The sequence below is a fragment of the Sinocyclocheilus grahami genome, unplaced genomic scaffold, assembly GCF_001515645.1.
Source record: "Sinocyclocheilus grahami isolate Dianchi unplaced genomic scaffold, SAMN03320097.WGS_v1.1 scaffold99.1, whole genome shotgun sequence".
Classification (NCBI taxonomy): Eukaryota; Metazoa; Chordata; class Actinopteri; order Cypriniformes; family Cyprinidae; genus Sinocyclocheilus; species Sinocyclocheilus grahami.
In genome coordinates, this window is record NW_015505278.1 from 800,111 (window position 1) to 821,209 (window position 21,099).

The 21,099-nt window shown below is 39.6% G+C and overlaps 1 protein-coding gene across 1 annotated transcript; it reads left to right on the forward strand.

Annotated features, from left to right (window-relative positions):
- The first annotated feature begins 373 nt into the window (after positions 1 to 373).
- Positions 374 to 21,099, forward strand: LOC107588150 (apoptotic chromatin condensation inducer in the nucleus-like). Its single transcript, XM_016276164.1, has 17 exons — positions 374 to 546; positions 2,282 to 2,347; positions 2,872 to 2,983; positions 3,417 to 3,493; positions 4,067 to 5,593; positions 5,856 to 5,914; positions 13,835 to 13,964; positions 16,450 to 16,495; positions 16,958 to 17,085; positions 17,333 to 17,488; positions 18,031 to 18,193; positions 18,302 to 18,447; positions 19,061 to 19,168; positions 19,605 to 19,712; positions 19,834 to 20,191; positions 20,282 to 20,379; positions 20,454 to 21,099. The coding sequence occupies exons 1-17, from the start codon at positions 409 to 411 to the stop codon at positions 20,775 to 20,777; spliced, it is 3,744 nt and encodes a 1,247-aa protein (XP_016131650.1). The 5' UTR covers positions 374 to 408; the 3' UTR covers positions 20,778 to 21,099.

Here is a 21,099-nt window from a genome sequence, read left to right on the forward strand (position 1 = left end):
GACTTATGAAGGACACAGGGGTCACAACATTAAATGACGATAGCGTGCAATTTTAAACCGTTGATGTAAATAACCTGGATGCAGATTGCAATTTACAAGAAACCTAGTAGAAGGCTTTGTTCATGACCGTTGAAAGTGCGGCCACTTGTATCTGTTTTTATGTCTATCCGGAGATACAGCAAAAACTACTGGGCATGCGCACATCAATAGCGTAATTTTTCTCACACTATACAGCAATAATTACTATTTTTGCATTATTGTAAGGGGTAGGGTTGGGGTTGGGGTAGGTGTAGACGTTTATAAAACACAATCGAATAGGTAGAAAATTAAATGTATCGTTAGCTTCCGGTTTTTGCTGTATCCCTTCTAGCCACAACCCCAGAAGTTCGAGCGCTCGGGTGAAGCAAAATGGCGGAACTCGAGGATGTAACGTTAGACGGCAAACCGCTTCATTCGCTTCGTGTGGCGGATTTAAAAGCCGCCCTGGAGCAAAGAGGGCTCGCCAAAAGTGGACAGAAAAATGCACTTGTCAAACGGCTGAAAGGGGTGAGTTTGGTCAAAGGGCGGGCTTAAAACCGTGCGCTTGCTGACAAGTTGAGTAAGAGACGAGACCCGAAAGGCAGGCCAAGTATCGCTGCTTCGAGAGCGGGAATGTTTGTCGAGTCCGTGCGGCTAGTTTGAATCGTCTACCGTGTCGCACAGCAATTGTTTTCCATTACTTATGCAGTTACAACACGTAATTTAAATAATACAGCAATACCGATGTTTTCTAAACAGTCTGAGGGTCGTGGCGAGTTGACGTCGTGCCCGCGCGCGCCGCATGTTTGCCAGTCTCGCGTCGGACCCTTGCACAAGATTTATAAACATGGTAGAAATAACCATTCGTTTCTACCATGTAAAAACGACGTTACAAATGATACTCACGCTCGATAAGCAAGTTTGGGCAATTCCTATAGGCTATTTTATGTAAATCACTCAACTAATTTGGTTTAAAATGCTGCGTTTTAGAGGGTCGGAGTATTTCACACTTCTTTCACTCGTTCAAAATCACATTCACGTGAGATACTTTGTCTTTCAGTTCCTATTTTCCATCGACAATTAGCATAACGACCGACCGGTAAACTGTCAGATTAACGGAGTCATCTGCTAAGTATGTGCTAACGTAGTGAATAATTTGAAAGGCTAATGCCACTCCCACAACTAACGTTAATATAATCACTTCATTCAACGACGCTTCTTCACTAGGGATGGGCGATACCACTTATTTTGTTTTCGATACGATACCGATATTTTTCAAGGCAGTATCGTCGATATCGATACCGATACGATACTTCTGAACTAAACTTTTAAATGATGAAATGTATTAAATTATTAAATTACTAAGAGTAAAATGGGTAATGATAACCACTTTTTTTAAAACACATTTTAACATTCAATACGCCTTAATTGTAATTTATTAGGTTATATTTTTATTTGCACATGGTTCAAATGTGTTTTTGTTTACACATGATTCAAATCTACAAATACTACAGTTGAACTATGGTCATCTCGCGTCAGTATCGATATATCGATACTTAGGATCGATATGCCCATCCCTATTCTTCACACTGACTCTTGTCTCGAATCGCAAGCAGTCATGTTGTGCTGCTCGGGTAAGTCGCGAGATATTTTTCAAAGCTTTCGGACCTTTTCTTTTTACGAACAGTGTATTGAATAGGTTTGGATCGCAAGCAACACGCTCCATCAGATTTAGGAACCTAAACGGAGTGTTTACGAAAATTACTGTTTGTTTACTAAGTTTGATGTGTCGGGCCTATTGTCTATAGCTGTAATTTTGATGTGCATCATCTGCTGTGTTTGTGAAGTACGCATTATTATTATTATTTTAAATAAACGAAATCACTGGTAAATAAAACACACCTTAGTATCGATATTTTTAGTTTGAGTATCGATACTTTCGATACTCGCGTCAGTATCGATATATCGATACTTAGGATCGATATGCCCATCCCTATTCTTCACACTGACTCTTGTCTCGAATCGCAAGCAGTCATGTTGTGCTGCTCGGGTAAGTCGCGAGATATTTTTCAAAGCTTTCGGACCTTTTCTTTTTACGAACAGTGTATTGAATAGGTTTGGATCGCAAGCAACACGCTCCAGCAGATTTAGGAACCTAAACGGAGTGTTTACGAAAATTACTGTTTGTTTACTAAGTTTGATGTGTCGGGCCTATTGTCTATAGCTGTAATTTTGATGTGCATCATCTGCTGTGTTTGTGAAGGCTCTTATGTTGGAGAATCTCCAACGCACATCTACCCATCACATTGGTCTTCAGCCCAACTCTCAGGTAACCCTCTCTTCTCGTTTGTGTCATTTATAGATTTGTAGAATTATAGTTTAAGTCACTGTCTTAGGTGGTTTAGATGTTTCAACAAATGTAGAACTGGACTACATTGCCTTCCTAAAAAAATCTATAAAGCTTACATTAATTTCTTAGTCTTCTAAATTATCAACATGGTCAAAACTTGTTGCACACAACCTGTAGCCTATAATCTATTACTGATAGTTGATACTTTTTAGTAAATAAAGGGCCTTTTAGTATGTTTTAAAAATGCCCATAAATTTAACGTAGTGAAGCAACTTGGGTTTACTTGATTATCCATACATTTTTTTTAATGTTAAAATACAAAATTGCATTATTAAATTAGTGAGACTGGCTTCAAATAAATTGTTCATTTTAATCACACGAACATGTCACACATAGCCTCTGAATATCTATTACATGCTTACTGCATGTTTGTCATGCTTATTGGCTCCAGGAATTGTGAATGAGATTACCTTGATTGGAGTTTCTTTCTGTGTGTGTGTCAGATTGGAGAGGAGATGAGTCAGAACAGCTTTATAAAGCAGTACCTGGCCAAACAGCAGGAGCTCCTCCGACAGAGACTGGAGAGAGAAGCCCGAGAGGCCACTGAGGCAGATGGTAAGCAGACTCACATGTGCATATACACACAGGTTATAACACTGACTTGACTACACCATCTGTGCGGAGATTCTTAACATACAGTGATGCATAATGTTTGAAGTCTCCTATGCTAATTCGGTGTTTCCAGTGATGAGCCTGCCATGCTAATACTGATGCACCAGTCTATCTGGGTGAAAGTGAGTTAACTTATCTTCTCACACTTGCAGTGTGCTCTGAGGAAATACTAGGTGGTTTTCAATGGCTGTCAAACGCTGGTATTCTTTGTTAGATTAAATTTCTTTATCTGTGTGTTATTGTTGCTGTGCATTAAGGATGTTGACTTTCTCCTGAGTGTATGCCTTCAATTTTCAGACACTTTAAGTTGTAGATGCAAATTTTTTTCACCCTCAAAAAAACTCTGTGCATGACCATTTCAAAATGCTGCTTTCAGAGACACAGAGTCCTGCTGGCCCTGGGAAGGATGAACACACGTCAACCAAAGATAGCACTTCTTTTCTGCCAGAGAAAGTAAGCACACACATTTGTATAAAACTGACTTAAATATTTGCGCAAAGAAAAGTTATAGTTAGAGTAGTACAGTTGTGCCCTCTATCAGATTTATTTGATCAGTAAATACACAGGCTGATTTGATTTGTGGAATGTAATGTACTAGAGAAATATAGATCAGCTGTCCAGAACAAACATTACCTTCAATGACAGCATTGGTTTTCTATGCAAGCAGTCAGAATTCACACCACATGTATGCAATCGTGTAGAAATGGTAGAGAGTCTGCTATTCTCATGTTGTATTTCCAATGATGAGCTTGTCATGCTAATACTGATGCAGCAGAGTTTGACTGTGTCACTCTGGGTGTAAGTGAGTTCAACTAAACTTCTCACACTTGCAGTGTGCTCTGAGGAAATACTAGGCAGTTTTCATGGACTGTTAAGCAGTCATACTCTGATTGCTTATTAGATTACATTACATTATCACTACTGAATAAATAATTCGAAATTGAAGGTCTGGGAACATCTGCTCAGCTTTTATGTACGTGTTTGATCTTTCATTTACATTTGTTTTAATTACATTTGTTTTTTCAGCATCACATCATACACTCTCATCTGTCCGCAACCCAGGCGGGTGGAGGAGGGTTGCCACAGGACCCTGGGTTAATGGGATCACATAGGTTGGATACAGGCCCTGTTCCAGTGTCACAAGAGTCACCTGACATTAAAGCTGGAAGGATATGGCATCCTTCTTTCCCTCATGGCCACGAGGAGGTCGCAACACCCTCTCCTCCACGTGCAGTTGCCTCCTTGTCTGTGCGCGTGGTTGGACAACCTGAGCGTCAAGGCCTGCCTCTCATGATGCCCCGTTCACAAGAGAGAGAGGGAACTGCCCCGGTCGAAGCAGGTCCTGCCCATTCAGTGTTGCAGCTCAGCCGTTCCGCTAGGGCTGCAGCTTGTGCTCAAGTTGATAGTGATGATAATGATGAGGATGATGATGACAGTGAAGATGATGATGAGTGGGGTCCTACCTCACATGGGAAAAAGAGCATCCGGACTCCTCCTGTTCAGACTCCACCAGCTGCAGCCCCCCAACGATCCCGCCGAAAGCTTCAGCCACCACAGCACATCCCTCCCCAGCCTCAACCAGTCCACCAGCCGCCTCTGCAGCTCCGTCAACCTACTCCTCCCCCATCTCCACCTCCAGAGCTGTCTTTCCCGCTGCCTGACACTCCCAAACAGAGCCCACGTGACCAAGATGAGCCAGCAGACCTAGCAGAAGTTGCTGCTCCAGGGGCAGGCATGGTCTCTCCTCCATCCCTCAAAAGACAGGAGTCCAGCTCCAGTTCTAGATCCAGCAGCCCAGAACCCCCATCCACACGCAGACCTGGACCACTTAGCCTGCTGGTCCGCAAAATGGAATCTGAGGGTATGTTTGATGGTGCACAGAAGGTAGAGGTTGAGGGAGGAGAGATGGAAGTTGAAAAGCAGGAAGATGGTAAAGCAGAAGTGCAAGACTCAGCTCAGCAGCTTCTCGGGTCAGAGGTGTCTGTGTCAGTACCCACAATGCCCCCTGCTCAACAAGATGCTCAAGACTCTGAGATGGAGAGAGATGAGCAAAAAAGTGAGGAAAAAGAAAATGAGAAAGTGGATGAGACTTCTGCACCATTCCATTTGACGTCACCCACCACTTTCCCACCTAGAAGTCCACACATTTTCTCAGAGGTTCCACCACCTGATTCACTTACGTCATCCTCCAAACCTGAGCAGGTGTCAGTCCTCACATCACCGAAGTGCTCTGAGGATATTGCTATGGAGACGGAGGCCTCTACAATGATTTCTGAATCAAAACACGAGGAAGACAAAGAAGTGAAAGTTCTAGAGAAAAAGCCACCTAAACCAGCAGAAGAAAGTGAAAAGGCCCTCAAATCGGCACACTCTACATTTGAAGAAGGAGAAATGGATGAAACAAGAGACCGTTCACGGAGAGAAAAAGGTCATGGACGACGCTCATCAATGCCAAGTCAGACACCATCATCTGACACTGATTCAGAATCATCATCCTCTCACTCTTCAAGCTCTCCTTCACAGGACAAATCCAGCCCACCCAGCCAAAAGAAGGTGTGTAACTGGCTTATCAAACCTATGTATTTTAATTCTGTTGGTTACTTCTAACTTTGCTGTGTTCTGATGATGAGCCTGCCATGCTAATACTGATGCACCAGTCTGACTGGGTGTACATGAGTTCAGCACAACTTCTCACACTGGTAGTGTGATCTGAGGACAAACAGAGAGCGGGTTCATAGAAATAATAAAAAGTACATAATGGAATGAAGTCATTGTTGATATGAATTTTGATGAAAATGTATTTACTCCAAACCAGGACAAGGAAGAGAACAGAAGAAAAGATGTTCAAAAAGAAAAAAAGGCTCAATCTTCAAGGTCAGTAAAGTATTTCATACACACCGTTGCATTTAGAGGTCGACCAATGTATCAGTTTTGCCGATTAATCGGCACAGATAGTTGATCGCTGGAACTATCTGCAAAAATCCATGCCGATGGTTTTTCCGGGTTCCGTCTGCTGCTGGAGTGGCTGAGCTGCTGTCATTATACAGTACGAGAGCAAGAGTGGCCTTTAGAGGTGGAATCACTGAACCGACGTGCTGTTTGTTTTGACCCATGACACTGCACTGGACACTTCAGACACAAGATTTAAAACACAACGAAACAGTATAATATAGTACATGTTTTCACATCATTACTTGGTAATTAATTTGTTGACTAGATGCTGCATTAGTGGAGAAAGGACAGCAGTATGTTTGCTATCAAGGCTGAGAGGATGCAAACATTAGCAGCACCTCAAATGGTCAAAACAATGTGACCAAAACACATGCAAGTCTGACGCAAATGCTTAACTCTTTCCCCGCCATTGACGAGTTATCTCGCCTTTTACAAGAAAACGCTTCCCCGCCAAAGATGAGTTTTTATGGCTTTCCGTGTTTTCACTGTTATATACTCAGGGGCGCTATTACGCATCTTCTGAAAGAGTACAAAACCCGAACAAAAAAAACACGTGAACAGGATGGAGAAACGAGTGATCTCTTATGTAAACAGATGCATATGAAAAATAATGCGACCATCAGCAATAGACAGCATATAAATGAAAACTGCATAATGTTACAGAGTAAAATGTTGATCCAGGAAGTGGAATATGTCTGTGCAATCTTTGGAGGTGTTGATGGAAGCGATTTACTGGATTTATGCTTTGATAATCGTACTGAATATTTATCCAGATGTAGTTTTTGATAATGTGATTTTTCTCACCTTTTTGCTAAAAATTATGCATTTTTATGAAACCTACCTATATTTAAGTGTTGATTAAAAAAAAAAAAGAATGCTTTAAGCTAGAATAAAATGGATTTTCTTGTTTAAAAGTAGAGGCTCTGATCTTTATTTTGGTGTATTGCATATTCATACAGCAAAATATACTGGAGGCATCAAATTTGAGTGAAAATCATCAAAATCGCTGGCGGTGGCTGGCAACTTTTTTCAAAAATGCTGGCGGGGAAAGAGTTAATGTCACGCTTGTTCCCATCCATCTGCATTAGTTTATATCCAGCTGTCACATTAATGCATGTTATCCAGCGAAGTTGCAGATTTAAAGCCGTGAAATGAGAATGCAAATTGATATTGAATAATTATTATTAATTAATTATATAGGTATGTTCATTCAGCCAACAGAAATCCTGCCACGCAACAGAGCACCATTCACACAGTTTTCCATTAAATTACATTATATTTGTCCCAAATTGTTGTTAATGTACATAATGACTTTACCCTAGATGGTAAAATTGTGCATTTTTTCAGCGAAACATTTGTCTTTCTATGGCTCTAGTAAAGTCTGTATGATTCCTATAGAGAGCTATAATATAGATCGCGCTTTCTCTTTCCGTTTAACACTGAACTTCAAACTCATCTATGCCACTTTTTTGATCATTCTTCAAGTTAACTTTTACCCGTTTGGTGATTTAAATAAACTGTTTTAGACCGCCGCTTGAACTGAACGTGACTCGTCAGGTGTGTGTGTGAGATCCCTGATACCTGCGAGTTGTCTGCGCGGCACTGTGCTTTTTGCCTCGGGTGCGACTGCCATATTTTGTTATTTTGATTAGATAATCATCACGTTCTAGAATAGAAGCAATTAAAGTGTGAGAGTATACATACAATATCCAAATGGATGTAATTTCAATGCTATGGCCTTTGTGTATAGATTTAAAGATGGCCATCTAGTTAAGTGTTTAATTTCAATAACTGCTAATACATTTTTAAATTTTGAAGTTGCTTCTTTTAACGTTAATGAACTATGAACTAACTTTAATGATCAATATATAATTAATATTTAATATTAATATTTTTATTTGTTTATAAAGTATGGTTCTTTTTTTTGGCTTAATAGTAAAGCACAATTTTTTTTTTAAACGGTTGATTAATAAGATCAGTTTATTAATCTGTATCGGCCAGTGTGGTCCAACCTAGCTATCGGTAAAATCGGTCAACCTCTAGTTACATTGCCTTGTACAGGTACAAAAACACAATGCTTTCAGTGTGTTTCAATCCAAACATTCAGCTTATTTATTAATAAGCTGTAAATAAAATAAAATGCAATTAAAATGAATTCTCAGACAGAATATATTTTCCCTTTTTGACTTTGTTCTGGTCATCTGTCATTTAAGAAAAATAATTTAATGTCTATCTGTTCCTACTATACCTGTATTTATGTAATGTAATGCAAAAAAAACTCCTTGCTTTCAATGATCATGCAAAAACCAGGAAAATATGTTTTATGATAAATGTTTTTTCTGTGTATGCTCTCTACATATTTAATCTGTGTAATGTTTTTTAAATGAATTTCCACTAAGCTCAAATAACTGGAACAGTCACAGAAGTTCATTGGTCAAAATGTGTGGGATGCTTGCCATTCAAGTCACACACATTTCTAATTGTCTTTCACACTTCACTGATTTTCATAACCATTGTCTCCCATTTGCCATCTTTGGAATCACAGAAATTTGTCTAAATGCAGGACCACCCAGTATGTGTGAGCTCAGAAGTGCATGAGCTAAAACGCTGCTGTCTGTTGTCATGCATAGTTTAGTGAGATTGCCCATTTGGCCTCATTCAGGGCTTCTCACCAGGACATCCAGCAGATGGAAGTCCTCCTTGGTCTTTTTCTCTTTATTCTTATTAATGACATGTAGGGGAAATAATGCTATATTGGGTAATGTCTTCAGTAATGTTAAAAATGCAGTGTGAAGAGCCATTAGATTTTATGATACACTTACTGTCCAATCATTGTTGTGCACAGATTGGTGACAGAATTGCAAAGTCTTTTTCTTTATACCCGTGGCCCTGACTAGGGCATAGGCCACCAATTCTGATGAATAATTAGAAATGAAACCAACAACATCCTAATAAATTTCTCGTTATTTTATATACTAGTAATGTTTTTAGATCCCAGGGTCTATTGAACAAGATTTCTGAAGTGACACTACAAAGTTATAACTAAAGAAGAATCTAAAAGTATTTGTGTACATTTGACCTACATTGTGATCAGTTCTTAAAGTCATGTGACCAAATATAGAGAACCAGATAAAACGAATAAGTGGAGATATATAATGTATTAAGCAAAATGCTTTTCAGTATCTGGTGTAACCCCTTTTAGCAGCAGAACAGCAACCAAATGTTTCCAGTAAGTGTGGATCAGTCATCATCAGTTTGGAGGAAATTTGAAAATGGAAAAAATCGCACAAAAGCTGATCACAATTAATGTAAATGTATGCAGAAATAAGACAATTCTTAAAGGGATAATTCACCCACAAAATTAATATTGTCTCATTTACTCACATGTCATTCCAAACCTGTATGGTTTTCTTTCTTCAGTGGATCATAAAAGAAAATATTTTAAGAAATGTCTCGGTGCATTTATTTTGTCCACACAATAGACAAAACGGTTTGGTTGTCAACATTTTTTGCAGAAGAAAGAACGTTTTTCCTGCACAAGAAATGTATATAGGTTTGGAACCACACGAAGGTGAGAAAATGATAAATGGTGTATATAAAAATGAATAATGACGGAATTATCATTTTTGGGTAAAAACTAAACCAAATGAACTAAAGAAGAATCTAAAAGTATTTCTGTGTGAATTTGACCTACATTGTGATCAGTTCTTAAAGTCATGTGACCAAATATAGAGAACCAGATAAAACGAATAAGTGGAGATATATAATGTATTAAGCAAAATGCTTTTCAGTATCTGGTGTAACCCCTTTTAGCAGCAGAACAGCAACCAAATGTTTCCAGTAAGTGTGGATCAGTCATCATCAGTTTGGAGGAAATTTGAAAATGGAAAAAATCGCACAAAAGCTGATCACAATTAATGTAAATGTATGCAGAAATAAGACAATTCTTAAAGGGATAATTCACCCACAAAATTAATATTGTCTCATTTACTCACATGTCATTCCAAACCTGTATGGTTTTCTTTCTTCAGTGGATCATAAAAGAAAATATTTTAAGAAATGTCTCGGTGCATTTATTTTGTCCACACAATAGACAAAACGGTTTGGTTGTCAACATTTTTTGCAGAAGAAAGAACGTTTTTCCTGCACAAGAAATGTATATAGGTTTGGAACCACACGAAGGTGAGAAAATGATAAATGGTGTATATAAAAATGAATAATGACGGAATTATCATTTTTGGGTAAAAACTAAACCAAATTAGATGTTTATTTTAAATGTAAGAAACCAAGAGTTAGAAAATGATTAGTGTATCTTATCTAAACAAAATGTATAACCCGTCCACGTAATAGTTAATTTGACTGTTTGGAATATGGAATATAAAGGCGGTTGTATTTTTAATCAGGCGTTCTGTACGACAGCCTATACACCGGCGTGGCCTTGGAGGAGGGGTCCTGCTTGTACTTCTCATACTTCCCCTAGCGCTACTCAATATGGCTGCTCTGTGAGCGCCGCCGTGACTATACCGACGCATTGCACAAGAGAGAGAGAGAGAGAGAAAACAGCCTTGGTGCGCGTCCGCTTCTCACATTTCTTCCTACGCATCTTTGACCCGCAGAACCGCTATAAACGGCCGTCGCGTCCCGGTTACAGCCTGACATTATGCTGTCGGACGGCAACAAAAACGGGTAAGGTTTGAGAGAGGGAGAGGTGGTTTCTAGAAATACCCTCCAGGGCTGGGTCGACACATCGTTTAGGTGATAGACATTTATAATATGAGCTTAAGCGATCGAGCGGTTGTGTTTGTACGGTGGTCCCTGTATTGTCTTTAGTTAAATGTGAAACGAAATATAGTTTTATTTCATTTTAGATGCTGTCTCGACAGCGCTTTTAGCTGTGTATTAAGACCCAGTGAGCTGCCTACCTAGGCAGCATTTTTGGCGTCATAATGATCGGATTGAATCAGACGGCACATATGATGCCCAAAAATGCTTTTGATATGGGTACCAGTAGATTTTGAAACGCAGACGTTTTCGTCATGATGTTGGGGCAGGGGATATTGTTCAGGCACTTGGGTTCATTAAAGATGTGGGCAATTCTCGGGCATTATTAGTCATGAGAGATGCATGTTGTCTTAAATTAGTAATTGAGATACCGTGTCCACGATGGCCTGTTTGAAAAAGGTTGCAACAATCTTATGGATAAAACAATGTCAACTCCGCTTACATTTCACTTAAGCCCATTTAACAGCGTAACAATTTATGTAAGCAGTTAGGCGTAGTAAACCTGTTATTAATGCTAAAATTAATAGTGTGGTAAGGTAAGTTTCGTGATCCAAATGAGAAGTTGTGGTCCGCATAGAGCTGTGTATTAGGTTTCAACTATTTTCTTTGAAGGAAAGCAAATCATATGGTATTCATATGCTAGGTATTGAAAGTTCTCAAGGGGAAAGGGGATGTTCCCTAGTGAGCAATGACATCAGTGACGGAAAATACCAGAAATGTGTTTTAAGCTAAAGAGATCACCCTTTAAAAAATACCAGTCCGACAAAATCAGTCCGAATGCAGTATTCTACATTAACTGTTACAAAGCGTCTTAATGCATGGAAAATGAACTCTTGAGGCTACTGTAGTTCAGTTTGAGGCTGTCTTTCAGGTTTTCCTCTTGGTGCTTGCCAGATTTGCATTCATGTGTAAATGTTAAGTATTCTAAGCACTTGGCTTTTTTGTCCATGAGGGATCTGGCTACCCGTCCCCCTTCCCCTCAGCATGTGTTGACTGCTTTAATACAAAGGGAAAGCCTTGTGTTCTGAGAACCCAGAGGCAGTTTTTCCTCCTTCGAGCAAATGGCATCAGGGCTGTTGTGTCTCTAGAGACCACGGTGCCAAGGTGTGCTGCACAGGTGTGTGTTTATGTGTGAGAGAGATGGATTGGTTATCTATAGAACAATGAATGTGATAAATCACCTGTAGGTATGGGAATGTCAGGAGCTAGTGAATCTTTTCCCCTGTCAGCGCTTTGTTTGCCATGGTTTAACATTGTTAACATCAAAAGTTTTGCATACAATTCAGGCAAGTCTGTTATGCGTTTAAACAGTTTTATTATTGTGATAGCTGATGATTGGTTGTGAAGGTCATCGGATGTACACTACTTTTTCATACGTTTGGCATCGGTAAGGTTATTTATTTATTTTTAAGAAGTCTAAATAACTTGGGTAACTATATTAATATATTTTAATGTCATTTATTCCTATAATGGAACAGCTGAATTTTCAGCAGTCCTTTCTCCAGTCTTCAGTGTCACATGATCCTTCAGAAATTATTCTGCTCATTTAGTGCTCAATAAACTTTTCTTATTATCAATATTGAAAATGGTGCTAGTTGTTTCAGGATTTTTGAACAAAGTTAAAAAGAACTGCATTTATTTGAAATAGATATCTTCTGTAGCATTGTACATTTCTCCTTTACTGTCACTTTTGATCAATTTAATGTATCTTTGCTGAATAAAAGTCTTAATTTCTTTAAAAACTCTCCCCAAACTTTTGAACTGTAGTGTATTTGGACTGTGATGCCCCTCAGTAGTGGAAGTTTATTTGATGGAAAGCTCAAGGGCCACAAGCAGAACCTCAAGGGGGCCATTTGCTTGATTTTTATTGTATCTTTTGTATTATTAAAGACCTTGATGCATTGAAACAGCATGCTTAGCATACAATGATACATTGTTATTAACATGCTGAGATTTTACTATATATATTGTACTACATATTGGTGGTATCGTGATTCATAAATGCACTGCATTTATATTCCTGTCGTTAATCTTTTTGCAGTTATGTTACTAGTGTTGGGCGAAATGCTCCATACGCTGATACACAATATTATGCTAATTTATTTAATTATTTACTTCGTTTCATAGCCGGAAAGTGAAGTCCAGGCTAAGACTAATAGGAGCCTAATGTTAAGATGTCTTTTCATAAAATATTTTTAATATGACTGAATTGGTATTTTACAAAACAATTTAATAGAAACATTGTAAGTTGCTACTAATAATTCTTACATTTCCTCAGTTATTCAAACAGCAGCACAGAAAACGAGCAAAGAACATTAGCATTATCAGAAAGAACATCAGTGACTGCAGTCTAGTGCGAGTTTATTTACTTTAAAAAACATTCCCGTTATAATCACTGACGCTATCAACACTGTATGATGAATAAATCTCTTATACATACTTCGCACATACAGCTGCACTTCTGTACATCTATGCGAAAGAGCAGAATTCAGTCAGCGAACGCACACTGAACAACAAAACTCTGGTGTTTCAACGATGACTTATCTGAACACCTCTGATTGGCCATTGCATTCATAAACTCAACGGAATCGTGTGGGATTGGTTATAACAAGCAACACTGTAAAAATGCAGAAAAAGAAATGTGGTGCAAATAAGCTCTGATATTAATTAGATGGTATTACTAGCCTGATAATAATAATAAAAAATAATTTGCGTTTTATCATCAAAGGCATCAGCCGTAGGCGATATCTCTTGACTATGGATAAGGGTTGGAAGTAAACTACGCAGATCACTGGCCCTCCAGGACTGGAGTTGACTTGTCCTGGTGTATACGGACCTGGGTTGCTCATTTAAAAAGATACACATGTATTTGGTTTTCCCTTAATGTTTTCAAGTTTTATTACCATGGCATATACCAGCTTATGTATGTATGTATGTATGTGTGATGCTGGCAGTGAGAGTCATTTAGCCAGGCTGTTATTTATAGCGTGACACAGATCAACCAGCATCAGCCACCTTACCCCTCACTCTCTTTGTCTCTTTCTCTTGTTCTTTCTCTAGGGAGGTAAAGCAGGAAGCTCTCTCTGAGCCTGCAGGCCAAGTTGCTATGGAGAGCCGCTCTCATTCAGAGAGTGCTATGCAACAGTCTGACCACCAGGGGGCAGATTCCATCAACACCCGCCCAGAGGAGGTAAGAAGGCCCACAGAACAAAGAACCAGTGGAAACTATAACTCTTAAATATTGGCTGGGGTAACTGAAGTTTGTAAGGCAGTTCTAGCTGAAACTTTTGGAGTCAAGGTGATTTCAAATTTGTTGTCTGTCTTTAGATTTAATTCAGGATTGGATATAAGACTATTGTTGCCATTATCCTCTTCTGTTTTTCCTTTCACTTCATAGCAGCAGTGTCTGGGGGATGTGGATACCTAATAATGTTTGAAATTAGACAATGTTGAGGTCATTGTGTGTAAACAAGGATGAATCGGTGCTAATTTTAAAAGTGCCGTTTAACACATTCAGATTTTATACTTTTTTGTATTGAACGTAAATCCTGTTGTAGCTTAAAAGATTTTGAGAAGTTAAAATGGCCAAATAGTCATCCATCAATGAGATCAATTATTTTTTTATTTGTTAAATGATTTTAACAAATTTTAACTGTGGTGCTTTATTAAAGTTTAGAGAGGCAACTTTTCGGAAGTTCCAAGACTAATAACCCTTCTTTGAGGAGTTACATCTAAAATCACCCCTGTATAAAACAAATCCTTATCATATATTGTGCCATAAGTGTTTAGTTCAACAGTGCAGTGTGTATTTGAGTTGTAGTGAGCAGAATAAAACCCTGGCAACATGTAGTTTGAGATCTAGGCTCTAGTCTCTCTCTGTCATCTCTTTTTCCAGCTATTTCTCTCTCTCTCTCTCTCTCTCTCTCTCTCTCTCTCTCTCTTGCTCTCTCTCTCTGCGCCTGTCTCTCTCACTCTTGTTGCCTTACTCTTTTTATCTCTGGATCTGGTAGTATGACTGTTTTGTGGTTTAAAATCCCATTGATTGCTTTGTTGTGAAGGTGCCCTCCCCTCTTCCATTGCTCATACTGGTACCTGCATACTGCCACCACCTCTTCTCCTCTACCACCTCCATCACCTGCCCCGCTATGCCCAAGCGTCTCGGCTGTACCTGAACTAGGCCCCCAGAGTCGCCACTGCATACTTAGCCTGATGGAACCTGCTGGAGCTTTGGCCACTGCCTCGTCATACAAAACTGATGTGGCCTCCTGATGGGACTGCTTAAGAGAAGCCGAAATAGCTGGTTAGACGGGGGAGGCGCCAGTTGTATTATGCCAAAGAAAGAATGATGCTTAACAACAGAGACATTTTTCAAAGCGTTTACACTGGCCAAATGCAAGCATCAGATGGACTTCTCCTGTCAGCATGATGGGAACACAGCTGTCTTGATGCCGCCTGCTATTTTTACCCACACTTCAGTACACGAATGAACTGATATCTGCAGAGACTCATTACACAGACATCTGCTGTTTCTCACATGCCTGTAGACTGATCTCAGTGAGTTGAACAATCTAAGATAATGAAATGAGGATTATGGGCTCATTTACTACAAACTATTTTTCCTTTCGTTTTGTCTCATCAGTTTGTCAACGGCCATACTTTTTTTAAATATATATATGTATAAAGGACTTCTCTTGACACTTTTACTACAAATGGACTTTATGGGATATTTCAGAGAACTTTCAGAGAATTTCAACTAAATTCCCAGATGAACTTGTGGATGGCACCAGAGTGAGACCCTTTGCAAAACATTAAGAAAGGAAAACCCTCTTTTCCTACACATCACGGGACTTGATGCAGATGATAAAATGCTGTGACCGATTATTACCGGAATTTTGGCTTGTCAAACGTCATGTGTTTCTTATTGGTTCAAAGTGTGGATGCTATCTCCCCAGCCAGTCTGGACACCAGGAGTTTTTTGCCACAGACTTCTGTTGCTTCCTGAACATTCAACAAAAACTTTAAAGACTTTTTCAAAGACCATTTGAATCACAATTCCCACCACAAGAGCCAAAAACAGCTATTGAAACAAAAAGTGCAGTTCCAGTCAGCCGGCCAATCAGCACGCTCAATTGTGATCGTATCTCACCCTCACTCTTCAGCCTCCGCTGACTGGACCTTTGTTGCCTAGATACAGTGCACACTGCTGTGCGGTTGGGCCATAGCCAAGCCAGAGAGGAATCAGGTGTCAATGGTACCAGGAAAACCCTTTTTCCCAAGATGTATTTGTTTTTAAATAACTTAAAATGGAAAGAAGGTTTATTGCTTTAACTATGAGGTTAGAGGGTGTTAGTAATCCTATATTTTACAGCATATATGGGAAAGTAGGGAATTTGGTCAAGCATGTGTTAGCCGAAGTCATGTTAAAATAAAAACTAAAGCAATAGCAAACATAAGGGACTTATTCAGAAACAGTTTATAATAATGATGGGATTCTCAAAGCCTCTGTTTATCAAAGCAACTGTACATTATTGGTGTAACTGATAGCTGTGCATCTGTTCTTTCCTCCTCTCCTTTCTCTCATTCCCCTCCTTTTCCCAATGTCCCTTTTTTTGTTCTGTCTCTCTTCCTCCACACGTCCACTGGGATCTTGTTTCTCCTCCTCTATTTCATTTCAGAGCGCCACCGTAAAATCGTTTGCAGCCCGCAAGATCTCTCTGACCAGTAAGTGTCTTCAAAATGTTATTTCTTTTTTTACCGTTTGTCCACTGACCGGTTGCTGGAGCCAATTCTGTGCGTTTCCTCCAAAAAAAAAAAAAAAAAGCCTGTTGATCTAGAACATTAACCAGTAAATTGGGCAGGATACTGTCCTCACCAAGTAGTTTTCAAAGTGAAAATAACTCTGGTTAGAGTGCAAAATAAATTAAATTCCACCAAAATGGATCTGTCCCATCATGTGGCTTCACTGAAACCAGTCCATTGCAACTTCATGTGATGTGCATAATGCATAAAGCATGCTCTTGTATGCTTAAAGAAGCTGAATTAATTTGCATTACCGTTCCAATGAAAAAAGTGTTACAGGGTCAGTTAGGAATTATATGCTTTGTTATGCTCCTTTACCAGTCATTTACAGCTGGATCTGTTTCTAGGTTGTGCAATTTTGTGATTAATTTTCCTTGGCACTAGGTAAAACGGAAATTGCGTCATCTGAGGCAGAGCCAGTGGGTGGAGCCAGCAGGAAAAGAAGGTGGGGTTCAAGTACAGCAGTCACTGCCAAGAAGCCGTCAATCAGCATCACCACTGAATCGCTGAAGGTAAATTATCCAAGACCGCTCCCACATTACCTTAACAGATACATGATGAATCACTACCTGCTTTTGACAGCCTGAAATTCAGTGGTACAGGTTCAGTGTTGCCGTATTCTCAGGTTTAATTTAACTCTTAAATATGTGGACTTTGTATAGTATGGACATAATTAATTGGTTTTATGTGTAGTAGTACTGTGTAAGAGTATTTTTACATAACTTTGCACTGTTACTTGACTACAAAACTTTCTTACAGACACTAATTCCAGACATCAAGCCCCTACAGGAGGCGGTGGTCGAACTGCATCCAGATGAGGGGCGTCTCTCTGGGGATGAGGACTCATCCGGGCCTCGTGAGCAAGAGGAACCAGAGGAGGATCAGGGCCTCAAGATCAGACGCACAGTGACACAGGTGAGCACTGGTAGCTGACAAAACAAATAATAAAGGGATAGTTCACCCAATAATGAACATTTTGTCACTTACTCTCAAGCTTCAGACTTCTATGAATTTATTTCTTCTCCTTTAAACAAAAGATAAGTTGCTGGTCCTGATTTACTTCCATAGTATTTGTTTTTGTTTTTTCCCCCCCATGCTGTGGAAGTCAGTGGAGACCATTAACTGTTTGGTTATCCACATTCTTCAAAATATCATCTTTTGTGTTTAACAAAAGAAAGAAACTCTTACTGGAGTAAATGATGACAGAATTTTCTTTTTTGGGTGAACTATCCCTTTAATGTTTGTCTTTTGTACTATGAACACCAGTGCATAAGACTGCTGCACAATACAGCAGAAATAACTTAAACATGCTTTAAATCATTTTAAAAAGTTAAATGGCTTATTGATTTAGGAGTGACTCTTTTTGTAGGAAAGCATTTTGCCATCGTCTTTTGAAGTTCACTGTTAACCTCTCTGCTATTCAGTGAATGTTTTTGTATCACTAAACTTTGGTCCAGATTGTTCCTCTTGATGGACATGAGAATGGGCAGAAAGAAATGGAGGAGGAGGAGGATGAAGAAGAAGAGCAGAAGTGGACTAAAGGAGAAACAGAAAAACAAAGGAAACAGGAGAGCTCCCCTGATGCTTCCATGGAAATACAGGACGGCGATTCCAAGAAAGGTGACCATCCATGATTTGCTGGATTCATTTAAAATAATCTTAACATATTTTAAAAGAGCTCTGGGGGGTTTTTCAAGCAGGATTATAATAGTTTTTTTTCTCTCTCAGTCACTCCCAGTGATTCTTTGGTGCGCCGCTCCATCAGTCAGCAGAAATCAGGCGTGTCCATAACTATTGATGATCCCATACGGTCGGGTCGCCAGCTCTCTCCTCCTCGTGGAAAAACCTCCAACATCATACACGTCTACAACCTGGTAAGCACTAGATCACGCTGCTCATTTCACTGCTCAGTGTCTCGCTATAATGTTGGGATGTAATTTGAATATAAAATAATTTGACTGTATGAATATCAGTGTTTTCCACAGACTTACCCTCTATGTGTGGCGGCACTTCCCCTGGGGGAAATATACATGTGTATATAATGTAAATATAAAACAGCAGACGGGCTGATTGAAAATGCAAATTCACTCTCTGCCAGCAGGAGATGCTTTAGGAGCAGCGGAAATAGCAGTTTCCCTGGTAACGGCTGTAAACAAAGCAGCGCTGCGCTAAATATTAAATGAGAAGGACATCAAAACTTTTCTGAAGACAATCGGTTCCCTACAAAGATACATTCATATAAAAACACCCGTGCCGCGTTTTGACTTTGAAACGTACAGTGATCATGTTTATTCAATGAAGTCAAAGCCTTTTGGAAAATCTACAGTGTATACATTGGAAAACCAATGTGTGAGAGACACTGAATATTGCCCCTGACCTCTTCAGTTTCTTCTGAGCAACATAGTACTTGAGATCAGATATGTTTTGAGATTGAGTCTAGAGGTTTTGCTGCTTTTTTGACCCCTGATCTGAACTTTTTCTCTGTAGGTGCGACCTTTCACCTTAGGACAGTTGAAGGAGTTGTTAAATCGGACAGGTAAATTGGTGGAGGAGGGTTTCTGGATCGATAAGATCAAATCTCACTGCTATGTCACAGTAAGTTATAATTGTTGTTATTATTATTATTATTTCTATGATTACACTACAGTTCAAAAGTTTGGAATCAGTAAAATTTTGTTTTTGAAAGAAATGTTTTTTACCAGCAAGGACACAAATTGACCAAACATGACGGTGAAAATTGTGAAAAATATTTAAATGGATAAATATTAAAATATTTCACTATAACTGTGTTTTTCTGTATGTTTGTTTAAATGTAGCCTTGGTGAGCATATATAAGACTTGTATGAAAAATAAATCTTAAAAAAATACTTAATCGTACTGACCCCAAACTTTTGAACAGTAGTGTATTTGATTCATTTTGTATTGTTTATTCTCTTGTGATATAATCTCATTGTTCATTAGAGATATTATATTGTGCCACATGATGCCTTTAGTTTTCTTTTAACCTCCATTCTGTCATGCTCTCTCTCAGTACTCCACTGTAGAGGAAGCTGTGGCCACTCGAGAAGCACTGCATGGTGTGAAATGGCCTACAAGTAATCCCAAAGTACTACGTGTGGATTTTTGCGAGCAGGATGAGGTCTGAAAAGTTTGCACAAATCTACCTCATTTGCTTTCTTTGCTGTCAGGCATTCTCATGTTCCCATATTATATTCAAACTTTACACCCTTCTCATTTTTTATTTTTTTTTCCATCTCCAGTTGGACTTTCATAAAGGTCTGGTGTCCAGTGCCCGTGCAGTTGAAGGTCATGACCCTCACGCCTCAGGAACTTCAGCCCGCCCTGCCGCCCATCACCCACTTCCACCTGCAAATCACGAAAAAGAGAAGGAGCGAGAAAGAGAGCGAGACAGAGGAGCTTCAGCTGTGAGAGACCAGTGGGCAGAGAGGGAAAGAGCGATGGAGAGGAGAGAGAGGACACGTTCTGAGCGGGAGTGGGACCGGGATAAAATCAAGGACTTCGGGAAGGATGACCGAGACAGAACGAGAAGGTCACGTTCGCGGGAGCGAAGACGCAGAGAGAGAGGCAAGAGCAAAGAGAAGAGAACCGAGAAGAAAGGTGAGGAAAACTAAATCTTGTGAAATGTTTAATGTAAATTTTTCTTCTATTTTGACTTAATTTGACATTGTCTCCCCCTGTGTTTTCCAGATAAACCAGAAGAGCCTCCTGTAAAGCTTCTTGATGACCTGTTCCACAAAACTAAAGCAGCTCCCTGTATATACTGGTTACCCCTCACAGACGAACAGGTTAGGATGGCTTCCTCTAGTCTAAGTCACACAGAGCACTCTTTTCTTAAATTAAGCCCTTGATTTTTTCCCAGGCAACACAAAGAGCTCTGGAGCGTTCTGAGCGCATAAAGGAGCGAGAGAAGAGGAGGAAGGAACTCCAGGAGGAAGAGGACAAAAAACAAGAAGAACGGAGAGAGCGAGCAAAAGGACGTGACAGAGAGGGTGGGAATGCAGGTGTTGTGAGACGTTCAACTGAGGGAGAGACAGACAGAGGGAAGGAAAGAGAGAGAGAAAGGGGCAGAGAGGCAGAAAAGAGGAGAGACAGCCACAGAGTCTACGGTAGCGACTCCAAAACTGCAGGGGGGAGCAGACGCTCACAGAGCCGTAGCAACACCTCCAGAGACAGACGACACTGAGTGCACGAGTGTGGATATGTGTGAGATGGGTTTGTAAGATCAGAGTCGTCAGCACATGACGACAGCTCCAAGGATGATGAATGCATGATGGATAGGTCACCCAAAAAATTAAAGTTTTGTTATCAGTTCACCCTCATGTCATTCCTAAATTGTATGTTTTTTTACGGAAAACAAGGTATTTAAAAAAATGATTCACCTTTTTTTGTCCGTACAGTGAAGTCGAAACTGGATCCCATTGACTTTATTTGTATTGCCAGAAAATATATATTTTTTTCCGTTTCATGTTTTGTTTCATTGAAGAAATAGGTTTGGAACAACATGA

What these genes read in the sequence shown, in the direction of transcription:
- LOC107588150 (XM_016276164.1), top strand. Translation starts at nt 409, where the DNA reads ATGGCGGAACTCGAGGATGTAACGTTAGACGGCAAACCGCTTCATTCG. An exon ending in AGAGGCCACTGAGGCAGATG is followed by an intron (nt 2,984 to 3,416) that starts GTAAGCAGACTC and finishes TGCTGCTTTCAG; the next exon opens with AGACACAGAGTCCTGCTGGC. An exon ending in TACCCCTCACAGACGAACAG is followed by an intron (nt 20,380 to 20,453) that starts GTTAGGATGGCT and finishes ATTTTTTCCCAG; the next exon opens with GCAACACAAAGAGCTCTGGA.